This window comes from Lissotriton vulgaris, chromosome 11 (genome assembly GCF_964263255.1).
Source record: "Lissotriton vulgaris chromosome 11, aLisVul1.2, whole genome shotgun sequence".
NCBI lineage: Eukaryota > Metazoa > Chordata > Amphibia > Caudata > Salamandridae > Lissotriton > Lissotriton vulgaris.
The window spans coordinates 518700413-518726757 of NC_141699.1; the positions used below are offsets into that span (position 1 = coordinate 518700413).

General features: G+C 48.0%; 1 protein-coding gene across 1 annotated transcript in view; it reads left to right on the forward strand.

Moving 5' to 3' along the window:
- LOC147683096 (zinc metalloproteinase-disintegrin-like cobrin) overlaps positions 1–26345 on the forward strand; it is a 2407169-nt gene that overhangs the window by 2297662 nt on the left and 83162 nt on the right. The window contains exon 16 of the mRNA XM_086942497.1: positions 13155–13317. Coding sequence (XP_086798623.1) covers positions 13155–13317 — 163 coding nt within the window. The remainder of the gene's footprint in view (positions 1–13154; positions 13318–26345) is intronic.

A 26345-nucleotide genomic window follows, 5' to 3' on the forward strand; every position in this document is an offset into this window, starting at 1 on the left:
GGGTGGGGTCGTGGACCCTTTGTCAAGAGGCACTGCATCTCTAGACATGGTTGGAAAACAAGGGCATTTCACTGGTGGTTCAACACCAGAGTAGACAAACATATCTGTCAATATCTAGCAGGTAATGAGTGGCGTCTCCATCCTGAGGTGATGCAAGGCCTCTTCCAAGAGTGGGGAGAGATTTCAAGGCAGATCTCTCTGTGAGACACTTTTCAATTCGAGTGAGCTCCGGCCTCCTATACGCCTTTCTGCCAATACTACGTGTGCCTAGCATTCTCAAGAAGATCAGCATTGACCGGCCCAAGTCATTCTCAGAGAGCATGAGCATTGTCCTGCGGTCAAGCAGTCTCTTTGGGAGGATCTTCTATCACAGCAAAAGGGGAGGGTTCTGCACCCACGCCTGCACACTCTCCATCTTCTTGTGTGCAGATTGAGTGGTGACAGTTGACAGCCTTTGACCTTCCTCCCAAAGTTTATGATGTTATTCTGGCAGACAGGAGTTCCTCCATCAAATCAGAATACAGCAGCAGATGGGACAAATATATGGCATGGTGTGTATCAAAAAGCGTTGATCCCCCGATCTTCTCTTTTTTCTCAGATGCAATTATTTATTCTTTCTTTGGACCAGCAGGATGCTGCTCTGGGCACAGTTAGGGCTTTCAGCCGTTTCTGCTTTTTTTGATTGCCAGACCAACCTACCTTATTGAAGTCACCTGTTATGACATATGTTCGCCCTTCAGGTGATTTATCATGACCTGGTGGGACTTGAACCTGGTCCTTACTGATCCTCCAACGGCTCCTGGAGAGGGTCTTTAATCTAACGACCCCCTGGGGGCAAAAGGGGATTTTACTGATGAAATTTTAGAGATCATTGCGCCGCACGTACTAGCCTCAGACAATTTTCTCGTAATCGGGTATTTTAATTATTATGCAGAAATGCTATCTAACTCTGACACTGAGAAACTGATCTCTAATATGAACACCCTCTGTCTTGCCCAGCTGGTTGTAGGTCCCACACATTGTGCAGGCCATACTTTGGACCTTCTCTTTTCTAATTCGTCTGAAATAACGGTGGAGCCTCCAACTCCGTTATTATGGACAAACAACTACTTATTGAAATTCGCTATTCCTATAACTGCGGCAAAAGCTGATTTGGTAAGGGAACTCATATTGCGTAGGCCATGTCGTAAAATCACCCTGCCCCTTTTTTTTTAAAGCACTTTCGCTCAGACCTGATAGGCCCAGAAGCCAGTTTAAACCAAGCAGCACAACATCTTGATGATGCTATTCTGACTACACTAGATAAAATTGCCCCTCCCACGTATGTCAAGATTAAGACCAGAACCGCCCCTTGGTTTACTGATCAAAATTCTCATGCAGAACCGCAGAGAAAAAGTGGCGCAAAAGTAAAGATCTGGCAGAACGCAAAGCATACAAGTAACTGCATCATGGTTACATAAATGAAATAATATTGGCAAAAAAACATTTCTTATAGACTGGATAAATAAGGCAGAAAACTCCTCTAAAGAACTCTACCAAATCTTGAAGGAATTTACAACTTACAGCAATCAGTCATCAATACCTACTTTTCAAGATTTGACTGGTGCTTTTTTCTAAATTCTTTGAGGAAAAAAATCACAGCTATTCATCATTCTCTTTTATCACAATACAATAGCACCCATCCTGAAGATCTTCCAAGTCCATTACCCGATCTCTCTCATATTCTGAATGAATTTGTAAAATGTGACTGCAAGTCGGTCACTTCTGGCATGCAAAAGATAAAGTCTGGTTCCCCCACTGACCCTGTTCCTCCCAATTTATTTTCCATCTTTGCCCCGGTATTACTGGAGAGACTAACTGGTCTATTAATAAGTCACTTTCGGAGACGGACTTCAATGGCTGATCCCAACATTCTCCTAAATTACCACTTTATCTCACTACCCCCCATTTCGGGAAGATGCTCAAATCTCTTGTTAATCAACCGCTTGTGGACCATCTCGAAAGCCATGGACTCTTAGATCTCTCACAGTCTGGTTTTAAGACAGCACACAATACTGAGACAGCATTGGTCGAGGTCACTGATAACATTAGACTGGCCCTAGACAAACACCAATCTGTTGTCCTCATCCTGCTCGATCAGTCCGCCGCCCTTGACACCATCTCCAATACCATTTTAATACAGCAGCTTTGGGAAATAGGTGTCAGAGGAAATGCCCTAAAATGGTTCAACAGCTACCTATCTGACTGTGTAACAACTGTTCAGATAGGAAACAGCACCGCTTGTGAGAGACCTGTTGAGATGGGAGTACCTCAGGGCTCTATTTTGAGCCCAATGCTTTTTAATGTGTACATGACGCCATTTCAGATCCTGATCACCTTGGGCCCTGAGTCAAATGAAACCAAGCAGCGTTTTAAAAATTACATGACTCATGTTGAGAAGTGGATGAGGGCGAACCATCTCCAACTAAATGGTAGCAAGTTAGAGATTATGCTCTTAGGTAAAGCTGCGGTACATTGGGCACATGACTGGTGGCCATCCAATCTAGGCCTTTGCCCAACCCCTAAGGAAATGGTCCGGAATCTTGGCTTTTACATGGTCAACCAATTGTCCATGAAAAAACAAATTAATCACGTCATTGGCACCTGTTTTGGTGTAATGCGCAGTTTGCGGAAGGTTTTTAAATGGGTTCCTATTGAGGCACGTAAACCATTAATACAGGGATTAATTATAAACAGAATAGACTACGGAAATGCCCTGCTGCTTTCAATGAATAAAAACCTCTTAAATAGGCTTCAAGTTCTGCAGAACACCGCAGCTAGGTTCGTCCTCGACCTTCCGCAAAGATCTCCCTCTGCCCCCTGCTTTAAAGCCCTCCATTGGCTTCCAGTGAAAAAGCGGATCCTTTTTAAAACCCTATGCTTGGTTCATAAGCATATGTATGGAAACGGTCCAAAGTATTGGCCACAAAAGCTAAGCTGGTATCAGCCAGGCAGAACACTTAGATCCAGTAACGAGGCATTGCTTACTCCTCTCAGAATCCACACTGCAAGGAATGATGGCCGAGCTGTTTCCTTTCTTGCTCCGTCCTCATGTAACAAAATGCCCTTATATCTGCGTACCATCCCCGAACATTGCTGCTTTTGTAAGAAACTGAAGACATGGCTTTTTGGAAACTAAACCATCACCTGTTCACTTGTCAGTGCTGTCTGTAAGCACCATGAGACTCTTCGGAAGTGATATGTGCGCAATACAAATGTTCCTGACTTGACTAACTTGTGCTACTTTTGAGCCATTATAAAACTGCCCTCTTCAGTTATTGACCATCTAAACAACCTTTCTGTGAACCTTACATCTGCTAGGAGGGTCAGCGAGTTGCAGGCTCTCTCTGTGCTGCCACCTTATACTACTTTTTATCCTGAGAAACTTGTGCTCCTCATTATTATAACATATGTTCAAACTTCACTGCGAGTAAAAGCCAGGAACGCTCACCCAGTAGCCAACTTCAGTGCTTCTGTCAGTTCTAAAACAGATTGTAAAATGCAGTATAACAGTAGTGTGTCAACCACCCTGTTACTCATGTGGTCTAATGCTGTCATTCAGCTTGTTCAATGAAACAGATGCTTAACGTAAAAAGCAAAAAAACAAAAACTATGGCAGCTTAAACCATTCAGCTATGTGGAATTCCCTCCCCCTTTCCCTTCACCCCCACCGCTCGCCCATCTGGGGCCCCCCTTACGTGCTCCTTAGCCATAATCATACCAGTGTAAATGCACCCGCGCTGAAATAGGGTAGGGGAAAGTAGGGCCAAGGTATCACGTCAGTACAACAGCCTGTGGCATGCATCCACCTGCGCAGTCATCACCTACCTCCCCCTCGTGCCCCACGCGGCCTTCCCCTTCCAATCGCTGTAGCGCACAAAGCATCTGCTCCCATTGGGCGGCTATAGGCTCCTTTCTCAGCCCCATTGTCTCCTCCCTACGGATGGCAGTCCCCTCTGCCCTGGCCCATGCTTGGAATGAGGAACTCCATGCCCTTATGTGTGGCGGGCCGTGCGCCTTCCATCTCTTTGTGAGGAGGCGTTTCGCTACCTCCAGTCCGAGGTCCAAGAATCGGGATTTTACCTTGTCTTTGGGGGCCTTTTTAAAATCATGTAAAAGGTACTCTGGCCAGTCAAAGGGTATAGCACGACCCGTGCTGCCCTGCAACAGCCCTCCAATCGCACGCCAGTAGCTGCCCAACCCAGGACAGCTCCACAGCATATGCAAGAACCCCGCCCCAGCTCATGACACCTATGCACAGTGCATCATTACGATGAAAGTACTTGTTGATCAGCTCTGGTGTGAGGTAAGCCCTATGGACAATGAATAACTGAATTTGGTGAAACAGCATATTTCTGGGAATACGCACAGGACGTTTGAGTATCCTTTCCCACTCATTATCCACCAGTTGCCGCCCCAGGTCCAATTCCCATTTGCATCGAATCGCCATAAGCTGATGGCTGCATGTTCCCTCAGTGATGCCTTGAACTAGCGGACCAGGTGCCTACCTCTCCCCATGACGTGCAGTTATTGCATGATTAAGTGCTGAGTGAGCTCCGTGGTCATGTCCCCCCATTTAGCTGTCAATCTCGCTATCAGGAAGCGATCAACCAAAAAAAACCTGGGCGGGAGTCCTTCCTCTCCCACCAGGGTCTCGTATGGTATGACCTCCCATCCTGTTATAGATCTCCAAGTGTACGAACATCGGCCTCCAACCACTCCTCAAGCGCAGGAGCCGTGAGCACCCCCTGACCACTCGGGGAACCCTCCAGAGGTATGGCCGGAGCATACAGGACAGCAGTGCGGTTGAAATATAAAGCCCTTCGTAGCATTTATATGCCACCTCCAATAAGAGCAGCATCGGTCACGTGGCTATAGCGAGGGGGTGGAAAAGTCTGGTTATTTGTTCTAGTGAGTAAGGCGGCATTGCTGTGGTTGTATCATCTTCACCTTTTTGCTTATTTTGTGCGTCTAGGGTCGAGTCTGTTGTCCACTTCCTATTTGAATGCCCCGCTTATAAAGCCCCGAGATCTAGGTGGCTAAAACCATTGTGCAGGGAGTTGGGCACCAGGCACCACACAGTCGCACTGCGAATCTTGACGTACGACACCCGGCCGTTGTTCGTGTGTGGTAAGTCAAAATTTTTAAGTTGGGCTTGGTTGATCAGATCCAAAAGGCTTAATGAAGTTGTTTAATTGTAGTCATTGTAGCTAGACCTTCTTAAGTAATTTATTGATGTTATTGCATTATATTATCTAACTTTTTGGATTCATTTTATGTCTTGGTTTTTGTTGTGCTTTGTAATGCTTTTAAAGATATGTTTTTATCGAAATAAAGCCTATTGACTGACTGTATCATATCTGCCCCTGTCCGCCAGGCAGCGAGTAACCTATTGTAGTTGAGAGGACAGATAGTAGTGCTCGGAAAAGGGAGCGGCCAGACCACCCCGGTCCGTCGGTAGGAATAATTTAGTAAGCGCCAGCTTGTGCCTAGCAGTGCCCCAGACAAAGTCCCGCATTATCTTGTTGAGCATGTTAAAGAAGGGGGCCGGTATAAATAGCTGCAAATTAACAAAGTAGTACATAAGGCGGGACAGTATAACCATTTTGGCGAGGGCCACACTACCCGTGGTGTCAGCAGGAGTGTACTCTAAAAGCGCACCTGTGATTTAAGCGCCGTGACCGCCCTCCCCAGGTTCCCATCAAACAAGTCAGCAGAGCTACTGTAGATTTGTATCCCCAGATATCTGTAGGTACCCTCCTTCCACTGAACCTGCGTACCGTCAAGACAGTATCCCGGGTCTTCTGTCCCTGCGTTGAAAGCGTAAAGACAGGATTTACCCACATTCACACGAAGCCCCTAGATGTTGGCAAAAGTCTGCAGCAGCTGGGCCAGTTGCCCCGGCATGCACACTACGTCTCTCACATATACCAACAGATCGTCAGCGTAGAGTGACACCTGGTGAACAGCATCCCCTAGTGGAATTCCAACCCCCAGGGTTGCCCGTATAGGCACTGCCAGGGGCCCGATTGCCAGCGCGAATAGCAACAGGGACAGCGGGCACCCCTGCCGAGTGCCACGGCCCACCGATCCCGCTTCGGAGATATAGGGACCCAACCTCACACGAACTGTGGGATTCTTGTAGAGCAGGCCGACCATGTGAAGAAACCCCTCATCCAACCCATATCGTAACAGCACTGCCGACAGATAATCAAAATCTAGACAATCAAACGCTTTCTCCAGATCTAGGATTAAACATCCCGCCTTGGGCCACTTTTGCGTGGTCTCCGCTGCCACCCTGAAAAACCTCAGAAGATTCAATGACGTGGACCGCGCAGGGACAAACCCGTTCTGATCTGCGTGTACTAAGTGGGGGACCACTGGTGCCAACCGCTCTACCAGTACTTTTGCAAGGATTTTATAATCCACGTTAAGCATCGCCAGGGGCCTATAGGAACCCAAAGTAGTAGGGTCTCTGTCCGGCTTAGGCAGGGAGACCAGGAACGCTTCCAGCATTGTGGGGGCAACGATCCCACCTCCACCGCTTTGTTATAGAGCGCATGAAGTTACAGCGCCAGATACTCGTGATAGCCTTTATAATACTCAGAGGGAAAACCGTCCGGCCCCGGCCTTTTCCTGGATGTCATTGACTGGATCGCCTCTCCAATTTCCTCTAAGGAGAGAAGTGCAGTCAGTGTTTTGGTATGCTCCTCGAAGGGTGCAGGCAGTTGGATAGAGTCCAAAAACCCCACTAGAAGGTGCCTGAGGCCAACTCCTTTGTCCTTATACAACTGCTTGTAGTCGTCGGTGAATGCCCGGTGAATTTCACGCTGCGTGTACACCAGCGTCCCGTTCACTCTGCGTACTGCCCCTATTGGGGCACGGCGTTCTTCCTGCTGTATCAACCAAGCCAGTAGGCGGCCCACTCTATCCGCCCTAGCATGTGTTCTGGCCGTGTGTGCTGCATAGTTGTGACACCGGAGCCTCTCCAGGAGCTCCGCATGTTGGGCACGGAGATCCTGCAACCTATTCGAGTGTCTACCCCCTCCTTCTCCCTCCTGTTCATATTTCAGCAACTCATCTTCCAAGCGCGCCAGGGAGTCAGAAAGCGCCCTACGTATATTCCATGTGGCCCCCAAACTATGGCCCCAGACAGTCACTTTGTGTGCGTCTCACTCCACCAATGCGTTGCTCACCGTATCTTCATTAATGAACGCTAATATGGCCGTACCCAGGGAAGAGCGAAACTCCAGGTCCTCTAGCGCGCTAGGTTGAAGTCTCCACATGGGCACCGGCGAACGATCCACCTCCCAGCCTATCTGAAACCACAAGGGATTGTGGTCAGAGTGTGTCCGCCCCAGGTATTCTGACTGTGTAATATGCGGGAGCAGTGATTTGGAACCCACCACCATCCTATCTAACCGGACATGCAAATCATGCACTGCTGAGTAGTAGGAGTAGATCTTATCTGTCGGTGGAGGATGCGCCACAGGTCCTGAAGCGCCCGGTGTGTGAGCCAATCTTTAAACGCCTGCGCGTTGGACTCCGTCACTGCGGCACGGAAGGGGGGAAAGGATCTGTCCAGCTGGACATCCAGCACCATATTAAGGTCCCCTCCTAGCAACCAAGGGAGCCCAGCATAAGGATGCAGGAGCTGCGTCAGCCACGCTAGAAAGGACGGCTGGTCCACATTAGGTGCGTATGACGAACCCAAAAGCATCTCTTGACCATTTAGTTTCTTTTGCACTAGCGTGTACCTGCCCTCTCGATCCACCTCCACCTTGTCACAATTAAAGGTAATGCTCTCCCGCACCCAGATCAGTGTACCCCGCGCATGCGCCGAAAAAATAGTGCTGTATATTTCCCCTTTCCTGCGCCTGCGAAGTCTATCCAGTTCCATCTGAGTCATGTGTGTTTCCTGTAGGAGGACAATTCCTACGGAGTGTCGCTGTAGGTAGGAAAAGATGGAATAATGCTTTGACTGGGTGTGCATGCCATGTATGTTCCAAGTCAAAATGCTAGTGTGCGCCATCATAGTTCTGAATAATTAGGCACGGCGCAGGGCAAAGTGGCCACACCAGGGGGTGGCGGTCTGAGGGGGAGCATATCAGTGTGCTGCCATGTAAACGAGTTAACAACTGCAAACAATGTAACTACTGGGGCAGATCCCCAAGGGGCATTCGTCCAAACCTCGAAACAATACAGGTAGTAGTGAGCTATCCCAGTATAGTGCCTGGTGGGGTGTGTGTGGTGACGGTGACTCGTCTTCACTGTTCCCCCTTCTCATGCCTCCTATACTTGCGGGAGGTGTGCAGTGTGTCATGATGTATTCTAACGCACAGGACCGGAGCGAGCCACAGTAGTGGGGAGCCTGCGTATATAGCACCTGCGCTGTGCGTCCTGCCCCAGCGCATCTGGCTCTCCCCCCCAGGCCTCGCGCATGCGCTGCACTGTTTGCCAAGAGCGCCCCCAGTGTACAGCACAGTGCAAAAACAACATGAGTACAGGCATATAAAAGACAAAACATTTCTCAGCGTATGCATGCATGCGTGATATCATATAATTTGGTCAGCAGTCTGGGGTGTCACCACAGGCAAATTCAAGTTTTCGGAGAGGGACTGCGCCGTGCATCCCACCCCGGCGCTGCAAGCTGTCCCCTAGCTGCGCACATGCGTCTCACTATCTTTCAAGGGCGCCTCTGATGCCCAGCACAGTTCAACAGCATGAGTGCGGGCATATGTAAGACATAACAGTTCTCGGCATATGCATATTTGTAGGTCATGTATAGACTCCACACAGCGCTGTGGTATCACATCAGCTGGTCAGCAGTCTGGGGCGTCACCACATGCAAATTCAAGTCCTCCGAAATCACGGTGGATGAAGATGACGAGCCACTGGTTCCCGATTTGCTGCGTGTGTGGGTCTCCATGCAGCCATTGATGTGCACTGTCCCAAGGGTTGCCACCACCTCAAGAGCTTCCTGGCGATCCATCCTGATTTTCTCTGGGCTGGGCACAACTGGACCCAGCCTCGCAGCTTGGTGTGTCCCCTACCGTCTACGCCGCCTTGTTCTCCTTTCCGGCCGGCTGCCTTCATCCGAACCTGGAGGTCTCGTTCCTGTCCACTGGCCCGACTCCTACAGCCAGTCCCACACTTCCTACGGAGAGTCGGAAAAACAAGTTCCCTCCTTCGTGACCACTCGCAAGTGGGACGGGAACAACAGGGAGTAAGGCAGCTCCAGCTCACTGAGTTGACGCTTCACTGCCATGTAGGTACTTCTCCGTCTCTGCACCGTTGCTGTATAGTCCGGGAAGAACATTACCTGACTGTTCTCCATAGTCAGGTGCCTGATTTCCTTGTTTCACGTAGCACCACGTCTCTGTCCCGATAGTTGAGAAGTTTAAAGAGGAACGGGCGGGGTCTGGCTTTTGGCCTGGGCTTCTGCGCCGGCACTCTGTGCACCCTTTCCACGAAAAACTGCTGTGACAGCGCCTCCTGCGGCATGAGATCACGTAACCAGGGCTCGACGTACTGCTCCGGATTTCTGCTCTCCTCGCCTTCCGGAAGGCCCACCAAGTGAACATTGTTGCACCGGGAGCGCCCTTTCGCGTCTTCTATCTGTCTTCAAGTGTGTGGATCCGGTCAATCATGTCTTGTTGCGCTATAGTATGATTTTGGACAACATGTTGAATCTCCAGAAGTGCTTGGCTATGTGTTGCAACTCTCTTGGCTAGCCCTCGGTGGTCCGCGTGAAGAAGGGTGAAATCTAACGTGACTTTGTCAATTCATGCCTCTAGGGACTCCTTGGTTTGCTCCATGGTGGTGTCGATCTTTTCCACCGCTGCAAGCACAGTGTCCATTTTGGCTGTGAGGGCCGCCGCCTGCGGATCCATGCTTCCACTCTGGCGCCCTTCTGAGGGGTCTAGACTTTCCGCCCTCGACTGCCCTTGCTGCGACTTGTCACGCAGCGGGCCCATCAATAGTTGCTGTGCCGTTGGCATCCACAGACGGGCCACAACCTGGATGGGCGCCGTCAGTTACAGGCCACCCAGAGCCCAAGCCTCTTCCTGTTGTCGAGGGAATAGTCTGACGTGTCAGTCTGTGAACAGAGCTTTCCGCAGGGGTAGGGTCCCCCTCTGTGTGCGTCGACCCGAAGCTTCCAGCCCGATCTGCAGAAGTCTGACTATCTGTCTGTATTGCCGGGGAGTCTAGCCATTCTGTGCCAGCTACCGGCACAGGGGGGGGGGGTTAATCATACAGTCTGCCTTTCCTTTATAACACAGGGATTCCCATGCTTCTCCCCGCTTACCCGGGCATCACATCGCTGCCCGCACCACTCCGGTAGACTCCGCTTAGCTCCACCAGGTGCTCCCGGCTTACCCTCACTTTAAGTACCCAGGGGGCCTTAGGCACAGTCTCCCTGTGGCACCTCCTATCATCCGGGTCTCTCCTACGGCAGGCGTGACTCTCGGGCCCAGGGCGCACCGCTCTTGTCGCCGTCCCACACAAAATGGCACTGCCCCCAAAATGGCGCTTGCGCCTTAATTCACGAGTTTGCCGCGTCTCAGGCCTTGGCGGCGGACTGTCCCGGCCACTTCCCCTGTAGCTTCCCATGCTGCCAAGCACTCCAGTCGCAACTACTCTCTGTTGCTCTTACACTGGGTGGCTACTCCCGAGCTGTCATGCCAGGTGCAATGTGTCCACCCACTTGCTTGCTGGCAGGGGCCGACCGTCCGCTCCACTCGTAACGTCCCGCTCCTTTCATACTCAGGTCCACTCTTCACGGGAGCTACCTGTAGGGACCCGCTGTTCCCAACAATGTCCACAGCAGGTGTTCCCCCGAGGCACAGGTCAAGTACTCCAATACTGCCTCCGGCCCCTAGGACATTCAGGCCTTACTCCGTGCCACATTGCCCACTGGCAGCACCAGTCCCCGCAGGCCTCCAGATCATCACAGGCCTCAGGGGCCTGTCTCTTGCACAGGCACTCCGGAGCCCCCGTGCAGTGCAGGGCCGACTCAAAGTCCGAGCCCCAGCTCGCCTCCAGCAGCCTTGCTCCACAGTTTCAGGCCGCAGGACCAGCTGTCACCTACAGGGCCCAGGGCGCACTTTCCCTTCTCAGGCCACGCTGCACACTCTATCAGTCACGTCTCTCGTGCGCTGCCGCCAGCAGGTCCCCAGGCCGCAGATGCCTGCCACTTATGGGAGCATCCTCAGCAGGCCTCACCAGGTGCGGAAGTTGTCTCTTCAATGGCGCCCCACTACCAGCGCAAGCCCGCCTCCTCTTCTCCCCGCAGAACTCACTGGCAGCGTTAGGCAGCAGCAATCGCCAGCACACAGCAGGTCCCAGCAGCTCACCTCCAGTACAGTCCCCCCAGGGCGCTGTGCTTCACAGGGCGATACAACGCCAGCCCTCCCGCGCGCCCCTGGCAGGCTCACAGCTCTGTCTCAGGCCCCGGCAGCGTACGTTATGTCCTGGAGTAGTTCACGAGCTTTCCCTCCCTGGGCCCCACTGCACGTCCGGGCCGCAGTTCTCCGCTCAGCACCTCGCAATTAAGGACCCACTGGGCTGCATTGGCTCCCCACCGTGTTCCCGCACCGGTCCCACTCGATGCAGGCACTGATCACACCTCCAAAGGAGAAATAACAGGAGTAACAGGGGTGGATAAGCAGAGCATCAACAACTCGTGTCCGCCATGATGACTGGCTGGATACGCCCCTGAATTCCACGTCCATGATAACTCTTTGTAGGGTACGTTGGGGCCAAGATAGAAAGGCTGTGCAGAAAGGAACCATCTCCCAATGGATTGCATTCTGCATAGAAATCTGCTATGCACCGGCCAACAAGCAACAACCTGAAGGCTTGGGTGTTTATTCTACCAGAGCCAAAGTTGCAACCACTACTTTAGCTTTCAGAGTCCCAGTCCTGGGCATCTGTAAGGCTGCAACGTGGGCTTCACTGCACACGTTCATGAAGCACTACTGCCTGGATATTCAGGTCTTTAAGATGGGAGTATTGTTCCTTCAATCCAGCAGGACTTTATGGTCTAATTTGGTTTCTCAGACTCCCCTTCGGGGAGGCAGAAGGCATTGCTTCAGTATATATTCTACGATAAGGAATCTGCTAATAGACGTCTTTATCAGATGGACAAATTACATATCTTTGGTAACACCTTATCGGGTAGGGACTTTATCTAGCCGCAGATTCATTACACACCCTCTCATCCTCCCCACTTTGCGACCTGATTAACGAATGAGGGATTCTCCGTACAAAGGGTGTTAACAGCTCACACCAGCAGTCAGTCTTCATGATGGGTCTGTGCTCCTTGCACAGAAAGTCACGAAAATGAACTCACATCAGCGTGCCGAGATGGTGCATATATAGGGACCACATATGTCACTTCTGACGCAGTCTACGCCATTGAGGTCAACTTGAACAATGCCCCCTTCAAGTGTATAGGTGTACTGCTTGAAAATTTCCATATCCAGTCTGACTTCTGGGGATAATTCTAAGGTAAGGAATTTGTGGCTAGATAGAGTGGATACCAGATAAGGCATTAGCGAAGGTAAGTAACTTGTTCTTCAGAGGTGCTTTTATTTAAGCATTGGTAAGGGGGACATACAGTCAGCCTCTAAACTCCAGCTTTATTAAAAAAAATAGTAGGATAAAGGCACATCGATTTTCAACGTGGCTGCTGCAGACAGTGCTAATATCATATAGTTGGTTGTTTTCTCTGCTAAACTTATCACTGAAACTCCTTATGATGCCCCTTAGATGTGGGTCGCAGCGGTGAAGTACTTCTATAGAGTGGGTGATGATTTGCCAGGGTAAGGGTATAGAAGAGATCTCCTCACCATTCATTGCAGGGGAGTACCCTAAGGTTTTGTTACACCACTGTCCTACCTGTATACTGTATCTCTTCCATATGATAATATTGCATATATATGATTACATTTTTCCCATTGATCAATGTAATAACAAGGTAAAAAGGAAAAATAATTTAAAACACATGGTCAACAATGATTTATGGTTGGGTTGTATCAAAGTTTTCCTTGAAAAATGTGTCTCCTGTCTTTAACTAATCACTGTCATTGTATTATATTTTATTTTAATAGCAGCACAAAGTGTGGCAAGGTTTTTTGCACTGGTGGATCAGCGACATCTTCTCTATTTGCTGTTAAAGTCCAAATTGGAAATTGCAAAACTGTGGTACCTGAATCAGGTTACATAGAAGATTTTATGATGTCAAAAAGTGGAACAAAATGTGGAAGCAAATTGGTAAGTAAAAAATGCATGTGTGAATTTCAAAAACTGCTATGAAGCAAATTGTGTTCTTTTAAGCAAATATACATCTTTAAATCGTGGCACGTCATTTCAAGAATTTTCCAATTTCTTTGGCTTATACCCTCCCTAGCCACCTAATTGTAAACCCTTTTCCCTTAGGCTGCTTGTAGGGCTGACTGTAGTCATTTCTTTTCCTAGCCGAAAATGCCAAGCACACTCCACCAACTACCCATTGCTGATTAGGCACACACAATCATGCATGCACCATCAATTCAAATCACAAGCACTCTTTTCAGACTGAATATTTGAAGTGAAAACATTTCTAAACAAGCTGGAAGCTATCTTGGTTAGCACATGTAAATGTTGCACTTTTCACTACCCCTGTGCAGATAAAAGGAACTGGTAGTGTATTTTTGAAGACACATATTTTAGACTGTCTAGATTACTAGCCTGTAAGCTTCATTACTCTGATTCATCCTTTCTCATCACAGTTACTCTATGAGGAGAGGCCTGTCTCCCCGACCGACACGCCATATGAAAGCTCCCTTTTTAGACATAATCCCTTGAAAAGGGAGTTTACCCACCGTCCCTTATTGTGCTTTATGTGGTCCCTGGAAAGAGACTGGTCCAACAAGCCCTTCCTGTAATACCAAGGCAAAAAGCTCAAGATCCCAAAGGAAGCCTTACATGGGATGGCATCAGGGTCGTAAGAACTCGAATAAGAAAGGAATAATGAGAATTTGCCTAGCCTTGGTGCTGGTAAGTTCCAATTTTATTAAGGCCTCGGAGGCGAGGATTAGGCCTTACTTCCTTCGCTTTATTGCCAACACAGCAGCAAGAAAAAACCACAAACAACTACATTTCCCATGAACATCAGGGAAAGAAAAAGAGACATAATGGCAGTCCTTTGTCGCTCTCCGCACTCCCATCATGCCCCGCAGCTGCTCCCTCCTCCTCTTTCTTCGCGCGAAGCTCATGCTCCATCCAACTCACAATTCTTGTTTATTACTGTCATTCCAGCAGCCACTAACAAGTGTAAAATACATGCCAAGAACATTGCAGGTACAAGCAGTATAACGAAAAAGAACTTTAAAATGCATTACTTATATTCCGTACGGGGGGGGTCCACTTCCCTGAATTCACTGGGGGGGATAATCCTCGCCTCCGAGTCTTTAATTGAATTGGAACTTACCAGCACCAAGGCTAGGCAAATTCTCATTCTATGGCAGGACCGGAGGCTTCGGATTATGCCAGTTCAAAGCTTGTCGACCACCAACCGGGCAACATCCAACACTGGCTTAAAATAAAACCTCTTGAAAGTGGAATCTGAGGACCAATGGGCCGCCCTCATCAGATCCTCCAATCGAGCCCCAAGGGCAAAAGCTTTAGAGGCCATCGCCCCTCTCCCTGAATGGGCACCAAACTGTTTGGTATCAATCCCCGCCTCCTGCATCACCCAACGCACCCACCTGGTGATATTCGGGGAAGAGACTGCCTTGTACGGTTTACGTAGGGCAATAAGTAATTGTCTCTCGCCCGGAGGACGAGTATCTTCAGTCAAACTCTCATAAGCACGGAGGCACTGCACCACACACAGTTTAGGGGAGTCCTGAAAGGCCGGGTACGAGATCACTCTCGAAAGGGATTTGGTCCGCCTGCTGACAGTAAAAGACACCCCGTCAGGGGAGAAAACTCTAGCAGTGATGTCTAATGCTCGCACATCCGAGACTCGCCTGCAAGATATCAAACACAGCAGCATAGACAATTTAGCCGTGAGCTCTTTACGAGACAAAAACCGATTCGGCTGCCAGGATAAAAACAGATTCAGAACCCTGTTCACGTCCGAAAGGACGGAATAACGTGGCTCCGGAGGTAACGAGAGGCGAATTCCTCTCAAAAGCCGACACACCAAGGGATGTTCTCCAACTGGGGAACCCTGAACCAGGTCATGACCGGCCGAGATAGCTTAACGGAAGGTATTCACTGACCGGTAGGCCAAGCCGTCCTCCACTAATCCCGCCAAGAAGTTCAACACTTGCACTACATCTGCCCCCACGGGATCAAGGCCCCGTCGCATACACCAGCGACGCCATTTATGCCAAGCAGACCGGTATCTCCTGGTCGTGCTATCGGCCCATGCTTTGGAGAGTAAGTCTTCTGCCGTTCCCGAAAGGCCCGGGAGCGTCCAGCGACGCCAGAGATCCGCCAAGCCATCAAACGCAGAGACCCCTCCTGTACTAACCTGTGGGGAAGCCCCTCCGGACTGAGCAGAACATGTGGAGAGTGGGGGAGTAGGATTGGAGAATCCCAGGAAAGTTCCAGGAGAACCGGAAACCACACTTGAGACTTCCACCAAGGGGTGATCAGAACCACCTCCGCCAACTGACCGCGGAGCAACGCCAATACACGCGCTATCATTGAAAACGGGGGAAACGCATTCCCCTGCTCCTTCGACCAATCCTGAAGGAAAGCATCCGTCGCCTCTGCCAGAGGGTCCGGTCGCCAACTGAAGTACCTTGGAAGCTGGTAGTCCAGTCGCGATGCGAACAGGTCCACCGAAAAGGGACCCCACCTGTCCGCTAGCCAAGAGAACACCAGAGGATCCAAATTCCACACACTGGCGTCTAGCAGGTGCCGGGAGTGCCAATCGGCCACTTCGTTCTGTCGACCCGGCAAGTATTCCTCCGTGACCGACACCTGACGGTCTAGGCAAAAGTTCCAAAAATCTTTGGCAAGGACCGCTAGGACTTTGGACCTGGTGCCTCCCAGGTGGTTGATATAACAGACTGCTGATATGTTGTCCATCCGAAGTAGGACACAAGACAGAACTCTGTCCTTCGTCCAGCACTGGACCGCAAAAGAGCCTGCTAGCAACTCCAAAGAGTTGATATGCAACGACTGCTCGAGCGCCGACCAGGCTCCCCCTGTGGAACAATCTCCGCACCTGGCACCCCAGCCAGAGCGACTGGCGTCGGACTCGATAACGATGTCCGGAGCGGAGCCGAAGATCGCACAGCCATTCCAGGCCTCCATGTGCGTAAGCCACCACCGCATCTCGTCCCGCACTTCCTCCGACAACGGAATCATTTGTGAGTAGGTCACAGCCTTCCGGAGGTGATACACCTTCAGGCGTTGCATAGCCCGATAATGAAGGGGGCCTGGGAAGATGGCTCGAATCGACGAGGAGAGGAGACCCAGCACCCACACCAAATGGCGCAACGAGGTGTGAGACTTCGCCAGCGTCTGACGCAACTCGTGCCTGATCCTCGCCATCTTCCGAGCGGGAAGGCTCAGTGTGGCGTCCACTGAATTGACCGTGAACCCCAAAAAGGTGGCGCACTGGGTGGGGACCAGAAGCGACTTCTTCTCGTTGATAACGAAACCCAGACTTTGGAGAAGGTTGACCGACATCTGAAGCTGGGACGAGAGGCGTTCTGGACACTGGTGCATGAAGAGCATGTCGTCCAGGTAAACGATCATCCGAATACCCCGAGCTTGCAAGGCCTCGACGACCGGGTGCAACACTTTTGTGAAGCACCACGGCGCCGAGGAGAGCCCGAAAGGTAGCGTGGTGAACTCGTAATCCTGACCTGCCCATGCGAACTGAAGGAAATGACGGTGAGGAGGAAAAACGGGCACCGTCAAATAGGCGTCTTTCAAGTCGAGCCTGACCATCCAATCTGATGGTCGCAAAACGTCCCTCAGAAGATGGATTCTCTCCATCTTGAAATGGCGGTAGACCAGCCATTCGTTGAATTCTTTCAAGTTGATGACTGGGCGACCTTGTCGACCAAAAACAGATTGCTGAGAAAACCTCCTGGGTGCTCTTGCGTGCAATAAATCGCCCCTTTTTGGAGGAGGGCGGACGCCTCGTCGCGCACTAACTCTACATCGTGCTGCAAAAAGATAATGGGACGGGGACGCTGAGGCTGGTAAGGACAGCCATGAAACTCCAACTGGAAGCCCTGGACCATCTGCAGCACCCAAGCGTCACTGGTCAGGGATGCCCATGCGGGAAGAAACCCGCAAACCCCCAACCCGCAAACTCACTGAAGGCAGTACACTCACCTCTACCAACACTTTGTTGCTGTCTCCTCTGGCCTCCTCCGCAGCCTCGAAACTGCTGGCCCTGGGTGGGGTAGAAGTTGTTAAAATGGGCATTGTCTTGAGCCTTGACCCCGATCAGAGGGGTTGCCACGGCCGAACGAGCGGCCCCTGCCACGTCCGGCCCCCTCAAAAACCCGAGGGGCAAACACTTTCTTGATATTGGACTGCGCCCTGTCCAAAGAGGTGAAGGTTGCGATGAACTTTCCGAGCTCCTTAATGAAAGGGTCCCCGAACAGCCCCCCTTGAGCCACAGGTCCGGCCTCTGAAGAAGCGAGGTCACCCAACTTAGGGTCGATCTTGATTAGCAGGGACCTCCTCCTCTCCGTTGAGAGGGCACATTTCGCATTCCCCAGGAAGACGATGGCCCGTTGGGCCCAGTTGGACAGGACCTCCGGGGAAATCTGATCGCCTGTGACCTTGGCCTCCTCTGCCATGTCCAGTATTTTGGTCAGAGGGCCCACCGCGTCCGGCAACTTGTCCTGGCAAGTGCGCCAGGACCTGTAGATCCCCTTGCGGGGATCCTGCACGAACTTTGCTAGGAACGTCGTAGGAACGTCGCCATTTTCGGATCGATGTCCGGCATCATAGCCATCTTGCCCTCCAGGGTAGGCCTCGGGCATTCCGCCCGCAGGCGGTTGCGCGCGTCCTACTCCACAGGCTTGCGTAAGCAACTGGCCACGTATTTGGCCACCTTGTCACCCGGGACCCAGTCCGAGGACCGAGGATGGACGATGTCGTCTGGGTCCAACATATCTGAAGGACCCTCCGAGGAAGCAGACTGTGACGGTAGCCAGGACCTCGCTGAACAAGCCTCCTCATTCGTATCCGGCGAATCCTCATCGTCCCTAGGAACTGGGGACATAGTGCGCGGGGTCGGGGGCGGGGGAACCTCCACAGGCCTGGGGTCGGGTTGGGACTCTTCCAGTGCTTTGAAAGCATTCTTGTTACAAGCGAAAGCTTCTGCGTCGACCCCCTCTGTGCAGGGCTTCTTGGGGGGGGGGGAGTGGGAGAGGACACGGGATCTGGGACTGGGCCCGGAGCGGGAATCAGAGCCGCCAACTTAGAATAGGCTTCTTCCAGGCACGCCGTGAGACGTTGCTCCAAGGGCACCATGGCCTGGTCCACCGCCCGATAAATGGAGTCATCTATGGCCTGATAGAAATCATCGTCCCACGGTGCGTAGCTGAGGTCATCGCCCTCCGTATACTGTTCTTGATCCCCTTCCATAATTGAAACTAGTTCTGGCAAAGGCGGATCAGCAGTAGAGCCAATAAAGTCGGGCCCTAACGGGCACCCAATGTAAGCTGGGAGGGAGTCCAGACAATGAGGGTGGCACTAAGACACACAATTCACGGGACAGAGCCCAGGGAACGCTACGGCCCTCTAGATCACAGGGCGCCCACCCGGCTAAGCGTTCCTCGCAACAGAACGCCGGCGCCAATTACGACCCCGCAGGTTGTTCGCCTCACAGAACTATACAACCCTTCTCGGGCGTTCAAACTGGGGAAAACCTAAATTACAACCCCGCAGAGTGTCAAGCCGGGGGGCAGGGGCACTGAAGCTCACACCAAACGCTCACCAAACGTCATACGGGCACACAGGGCACGACGGGACTCGCCCCCTAGCGGTGGAAAGCGCACACCGCACAACGCACTAGGGCCAGATCGCGTGAGGAGCGCTAAAAGCGTCCCGCGACCGTCAAGGGACTCTGAGAATGGAAAAAAGGTCAGCGCTTGCGTAGAACCCAAAACGCTACCCACACAGTCCCGGAAATTAGAGAGAAGCAAAAACACTACTTAACTTGCTGCTGGGCAGCGAAGAAAGAGGAGGAGGGAGCAGCTGCGGGGCATGATGGGAGCTGCCGGAGTGCGGAGAGCGACAAAGGACTGCCATTATGTCTCTTCTTCTTTCCCTGATGTTCATGGGAAATGTAGTTGTTTGTGGTTTTTTCTTGCTGCTGTGTTGGCAATAAAGCGGAGGAAGTAAGGCATAATCCGAAGCCTCCGGTCCTGCCATAGAATTGGAGTAATAAAGGTTACTAGTAAGTAATCTAGCCATTGCCTCCTCATATCTTTGTATGTTCCATTCCTTACTTGATGGGGATCTTCCAAAACAGAATGCTTTTGTTTCGATTGATCAACCTGATCATAATAAATACCAGAATCCAAACCAATGCTGCGTCATGTTTGTACTACACTACAGACTTAAATGAAGGACAGTGCAGTAAAAAAGCACCCTATTAGTGTCACTAGTGACAATGATACTCCCAAAGCTACAAGTCACTTTAAAAGCAAAGGAGAAAATCGATATGAAGGCAGCATAAATATTTCTATGATGTTGCTAATTTGGCAGTGAATTTGACAACCAGAGAGAGATATTCTGACTAAAGAGGTGACAGGAACCACTCAGCGGCCTAGAATGTAAAAGAGATCTGGGACCACTTAAAGACACCCATGATTTTAACAAATAATTCCTCTAAAGTGATCTAAAAACCATAGTGGTCACTTTAGGTTAAACTGAACTATTGTATATTAAATGTCTGTGATACATAAGGCCAAAGCACCAGCCACTGAGCTAATTTCCAATAAAAATGCTCAAACCGCCTTCCAAAGGTGCAGAAAAACAATCAAAAAGAGGCCACTGAAAATAGAAACACAGATACATTTTTATTTGCCCATGTCTTCTGATCCCTTATTCTAACCAGCGTGTTACCACAGAACTACTAACATAGAACACACTCTGTACAGAAATGGATCATCAATTCTGTCCCCCAGAAGAAAGGCCATAAAATACACAACTCATCATTCATGGGAAGTATTTCATGGTGTAGCACAAGGTTGAATTCCAGATACTTCATTTATTTGAGATCTTCTAGCCTGTTGCTTGATTATTTTAACCTCAGACCAGGGGCTTATTTGCTCTAACAGGGCTAAAGACCTTGAAATCAGATGACAGAAATATGGGTTGGAGTGTACTTCTGTGATCTCACTTACCATAAAGCCTGCATCTTTTATGAGAAGGTCTTTCCCTTTTCCTGGGTGAAGAAGGTAAAGCAAACCACAGGTAAGAGAATAGCATCCAAACACAGGACTCTTTAAGAGGAAACTTGGAGAACTGATGCTGTAACTCGTAAAAATAATCCCAGGTACTCAGGAAAACAGACACCCCCCAGGAGGAGGAAGGAACCATCTTGATACCCAAATGGCCTGGATTTCATTATTCTACATAAACAGAAGTTCGAAAAGGGAATAGGTTACCCTTATGGTCCTTAAAACCTCTTTAATAAATACCAAATTTGAGTGCAATAGTTCATCAAACTGGGGAAATACATCAGTTTAATCTTCCACATATTTTTTTGCACAAAACCAATGTCCAACCTTTGACAGCTTGATTTCCCAAATCAAAGGAATCTAGGTTGGGTTTCTCAGTAAAGCTTTAACTGTGTCATATTTCCAAGCCACTGGGACTAATTCCGAGGTTAAAAAACGATTTGCCATTTCAAGAAAGCTAGGATGTAACTGATCAGAGCTACTTTGGCTAAGATAGGTAGGGAGCCAGATCTATTGGAGAGCCAGATTTCATTTTGCTCAAAATGTCAGCCAAACTTTTTAATCCCAGGGAGGGAATGTCCGTCAGCATGAACTGGGTAGTAACCGGTATGTCTTCCTTCTGATTGACATTGTCAGTTTAAAAAGACTGTGAGAAGCTACAGTAAATAGTCTGGATTTTGTTATGGGAGAACCTTGCAAGATCATTACATTGTGAAGGTGAGGTCCTAGTGCCGGGCTAGGTGAGGGGGCTCTAAGAGAGTATTCAAGATGCAAGGCATTTCTTGAGGGGAGTAAGCAGAACAATTAACTTTATAGTCAAAATATGCTGCTTGTGCTTTTTTAATTTACATATGATAGACTCTAATACTGCTTTTTAACATTGACTGGAGTTTATCCACCGGGAGATTTCTCCATTAGCTAAGGTTGGGTCTGGGCCTAGAATAGGTCGGAAATCATTAAGGGCCTGTATCCAGGATTCAATGGGCGGTTTTGAGCAGGAGCAGTCTTTCCAAATCACAGGTTTAGGATTTGGAAGCGGAAAGGGTGGATGTCAGATTAAACAGAATCAGAAAGTGACCCGACCAGATAACTGGTAATGGGTCTTTTTAGGAGGCTGGCTTGATATATGGTGCTCACTCATGTAAGTGTAGCACCCTGCACAATCAATCAATCAATCAATCAAGCTTTTATCCGTATACATTGTACAACCATAAAAGCATTCTATATAAAAACAATTAAAATTAAAGTCATTCCATTGCATGTTCATACTTCATCCATAGTTTTTTGTACTTATAACTACTCCATAATCAATGGCAGTCAATGCATATAAACAATAACAACATACACTTATTATAAACAATGCAGTACATAATAAAACTCTGATTATAAGGTATAAAAATACATTGCTTCCCTTCAAAATCTGTGTTGGTATGGGTTTAGGCTCTCAATCATAAAACATAATGCATAGCATATATAATACTTCATCAGGAAACATAATCACAGTACTTAAGTAAGCAGGGCCCTAAAGTGGTAAAGTGCAATATAATAATGGATTTGAATCGGGAGCATATAAAACCTTAAAAAGTATTAAAAAGCTTACTTGCTTTCATATGTTAAGGCTTCCAAACGGGACTTATCCTTTCTTCTCCAGATTGCCATTTGTATAAAAACAAAAACTGTGTTGCAGATTTTATTGTTATCCAAGCTTCAAATGTAATTAAAAGCATGTTTATAAGAATAAAATTTAATAACTAAGAATAGACATCTTAAAACAGATTTCCTAATATCCAGATGAAAACTAAAAAAAGAATAAAGCGCAATGTATACTGCAAGGACTTTCCATCACAGGGGCAATGTGGAAGAATATATCTCCAATTTCCCATTCTGGGGTAGGCAATCTGATAATGTAGGGTACCAATCCTTAACCTTGGTAAATAGAATCTAGGCTGTAAATTTCTTACCGAGATAAGGTACGGTTGGACACCCATCAAGAGCGGACCTTCACAATAAGATCTGACACTCGGTTTTACACCTAATCCCATATCTTTTGCAAGTTCCCTAGAATTTACTAGCCTCATCTTTAAATCCCCTTTACTATAATCCTGGATGGACTTCAGGTCATAAAGATCAGAGTCCACCTTACACTCTTTTAGGAGATTAGAAATATATTGTAACCAAGGGATTTTTTTCTGTAATCGCGGGCTAGACAATCCATTATTATATCCTTGGTGAACTTGGTCTCTTCTTCAGTCCAAATCCTGTGCCAAAATGTAAGAGCTGCCATTGTAATAAAATCGCTAATATAAGGTACACACAGCTCTTTGTGGACTATATATGAGGCAGTTGAGTTTGGAACAGCCAAGACCCTTATTAAACATTTATTTTCCTGAATTTTCAGCAAGGCTCGGTTTGCCCTCCCCTATAGTGCTGCTCCATAACATGTGCCTGTAATACACTTACTCCTATATAGTGTAAGAATTTCCCGTACTGGGTTGTTACCTATTTTTGTAGAAAATCTAAAGATGTCCTCCATCAATCACAGGAATTTCAACTTACATAGATCAATGTGAGCACCCCAGGTGCCATTCCTGTTAAAAAGAATACCCAAATAAGTAAAATATGTTATGCCTTGAATTTGGGCACCTCCCACGTGGTGTTGCCTACTTTTTAGTCTATGCTTCCCACATGTCATGACAAAGGTTTTACTAAGGTTCTGCTGTAAATCTTATGTGTTTATGAATTACGTAACATTTTCTATTAAACACTGTATACCATTTGCAGTCCTTGACAATACGACTGCATCATCTGCATATAGGAGTACTGGGGTTACACGTGTACCAACTCTAGGGGCATCAGCACTTACGTTTTGTAAAAATAAATCAACGTGATTAATATAAAGGGAAAATAAAAGCGGCGCTAAAACACATCCTTTTCGGATCCCCTGGTTGACTCTAAAATCAGAAGTAAATTCATCTTTTGGACCAAAACGAGCTCTTGAAGTTAGAAGGGTGTATATTTGTGATAGATAGATTATAATATTGTGAGGTGCGCCCATCCCTTTCAATGTTCGCCATAGTTTAACATAGTTAACTAAATAGAAAGCACATTTTGAGGTCAACGAAGCAGACTTGCAATTGTCCTTCTTTTGCATGGGTATACTTCCCTATCAACACCTCAAGGTTTACACACTGCTCTACCGCCCCTATGCCCCTTCTTCTAAATCCATACTGGGCATCAGTTACAATTTTGTTCTCGTTTGCCCAGCTTTCCACTCTTTCTAACATGATTCTGCCCATCAATTTAGATGTTGAATCGAGCAGGGATATGGGCCTATAGCACTTTGCATTCCCTCTATCACCATTTTTAAAAATGGGTACAATTATGCTTTCCACCCAAGTTATAGGTAACATTCCTCCTAAAGTAGCATTACGAACACTTAATAAAATCGGTAACCAAAAAACGATATCCGATTTAAAAACGTCGATAGGTACCCCATCTCGTCCTGCAACTTTGTTTAAGGCAGTTTTAATTTCATCTACGGTAATAGGTACTGTCTCCAGTAAAAAAAAAAAAATACTGTTTTCATCTCTCAAAGAAACCTGGTGTTTGGGGTTAGAAATACGCTCAAAGTGCTTCAACCATTCATCTGGAGTTACTTGGGTTTCTACCTTGGCCGCTGACAAGTCCTTAGGAAAAGGGTGGTGTTTTGTTTTCCAAAATAGAGTAGAGTTGCGTGTTTCAGCTGCTTGGATCAATTTTTCCCATGCCCTCTCCCAGATTTCTATTTTTCGAGTATTTAGGGTGTATTTATAATGTTTCCAAAACATACAAATCCTTTCACTGTCCCTAGGTCTTGCTTTTAATGTTACCTTTATTTCCATGTTTATCTTCGGACAATGCTGATCAAACCATCTGGGATTATGATCACTATTTTTCTTGTCACCAGAATTGTCCGCTATGATTTGATAAAAGGCACTTACAATATCTATGTTTAAGGAAGATCTGTCCAGGCAGATGTTTATGTTTTTTTAAATTTTTTCCAATTAGGTTTTCCATAAATATTGTAGGGTTAACACCTGGTCATTTAAAAGAAACTCCATTTACTCCTTGTGTTTAATATCTGCAGCAGCTACCTGTCCCTTTTTTTGATGGGACACGCCTAGCTTCAATATCAGGAATAGCGCATGATGATCACTAAACTGGCTTACCTGAATAAAAACAATTTCTACTAGCCCCTTACAATTCCGTGATAAAATGACCTGGTCAACGTTCGAGGAGGACCCCGCTCCGTCATACGTCTGAACTGTGGTTTCTTCCTCACATTCACCTGACTCCATAATTTCTAAATTCTGTTTCTATATAATTCAGGATTAATTGCTTCTCAGTATGTATTGTGTGGAAAATGGGGGCTTGGCTCACCATGTTGATCACTATGACCACATTGCTCTGCTGTTGATATTTTACACTTTTCGCAGTTAAAATCACCAGTCCAAATAAGGAAATAATCTCCCTCACCCCCTTTAAAAAATCATCTAACTCTTCTTCCAATGTCATGATAACCCTATATCTGTGATATCAGAAACATTATTATAAAATGCATTACTATTATGCACTGTTTCCCTTCAGTACAAAAACATTGAATCTGAAAAAACTGTGATTTGGTGTAGACATTCCATAAAGTTAGTGATGAAGTTACTGAAATTCGGGCCACTGGGCCTCCTTTTGCTCTCCCCACCTTTGAAGGGATCGCCCGTGTGGAAATCGTTTTAAACCAGTCAATAAAAATAGTTTCTGTATGCCAAGTTTCTTGTAGCAAAATTAGAGTACAAACCTGTATCATATTAAGCCATTCCCAATTGTTCAACTTGTTTTTTACCCCTGCCACATTCCATGACATAATAGTTAAAAGCCCATGTAGTGGATGGCAGATTGAAATATTATTTATGGTACTGATAGTAATAAGATAATGATTACCATCTGGTGATTGCACTATATTCCCCCCCTGTCAATCAGTTTTGCTACTACCTCTTAAAGGGGCAAATCTATTATGCGTAGGAAGTATCTGAAAAGGGTTTTCCTGGGGCAAGATGGCGGTCTAAGCGTTAGACTGATTGCAGCACTTTACTGAGCTCCGATGGATTTTGAATGACCGAATGATTGAAGCAGGGTTTCTTTGAACCGGATCGGTTTCCGAATTGAGGATTAAGCTACTGAGTTACGGAGAGTGATGGGGAAAACCTCTGGCCAGGCTCCTGCTAATCAACAAACACGCTGATTTACTGGTTTGCTGATACACTGACTACGAGTGATCACGGCACTGAGGCTCCGAGGCTCTATGATATAAACCCACAAGGCACATGTTCCACGAGGACTGGTATAATGATATATTGTTACAATACAAGTAAAAGTCATCAGCAGCGTCTAAATTTACTCACGCTTGTTTGGTGGTCTCCGATTTCTCTGCACGGCGTTTCCGAGGGATTTGGACCGACGCTGGCAGCGGCGCTTCAGGGGGTGTGTCAGACGCTGTGCCGGTTCTACGGTGTGTGGCTTTGTCTGGCGAGTGCGGCGGTGTGTGAGTGGAAGAACGCAGAGGTAGACAAAAACAGCAGCAATGCCGCCAAAAAGTGCCTCAGCTGCTGCAACCAGAGCCCGGATCGCAAAGGCAGCAAGGGTGCTTCGCAAGGAAGCAGAAAGGCAACAACGAGAAGGCTTATTGGACGGGGAAGACTCTGATCACTTACAGGTAAAAGCAGCAACTGTAAGAACAAAGAAGCAAGCGATTTTGTCCCCAGTTAACACCTCAAGGCAAGAAATCCTAGTATCACGCAGAAATTTAAGTAATACGGGAGGGAGGTATGTGCT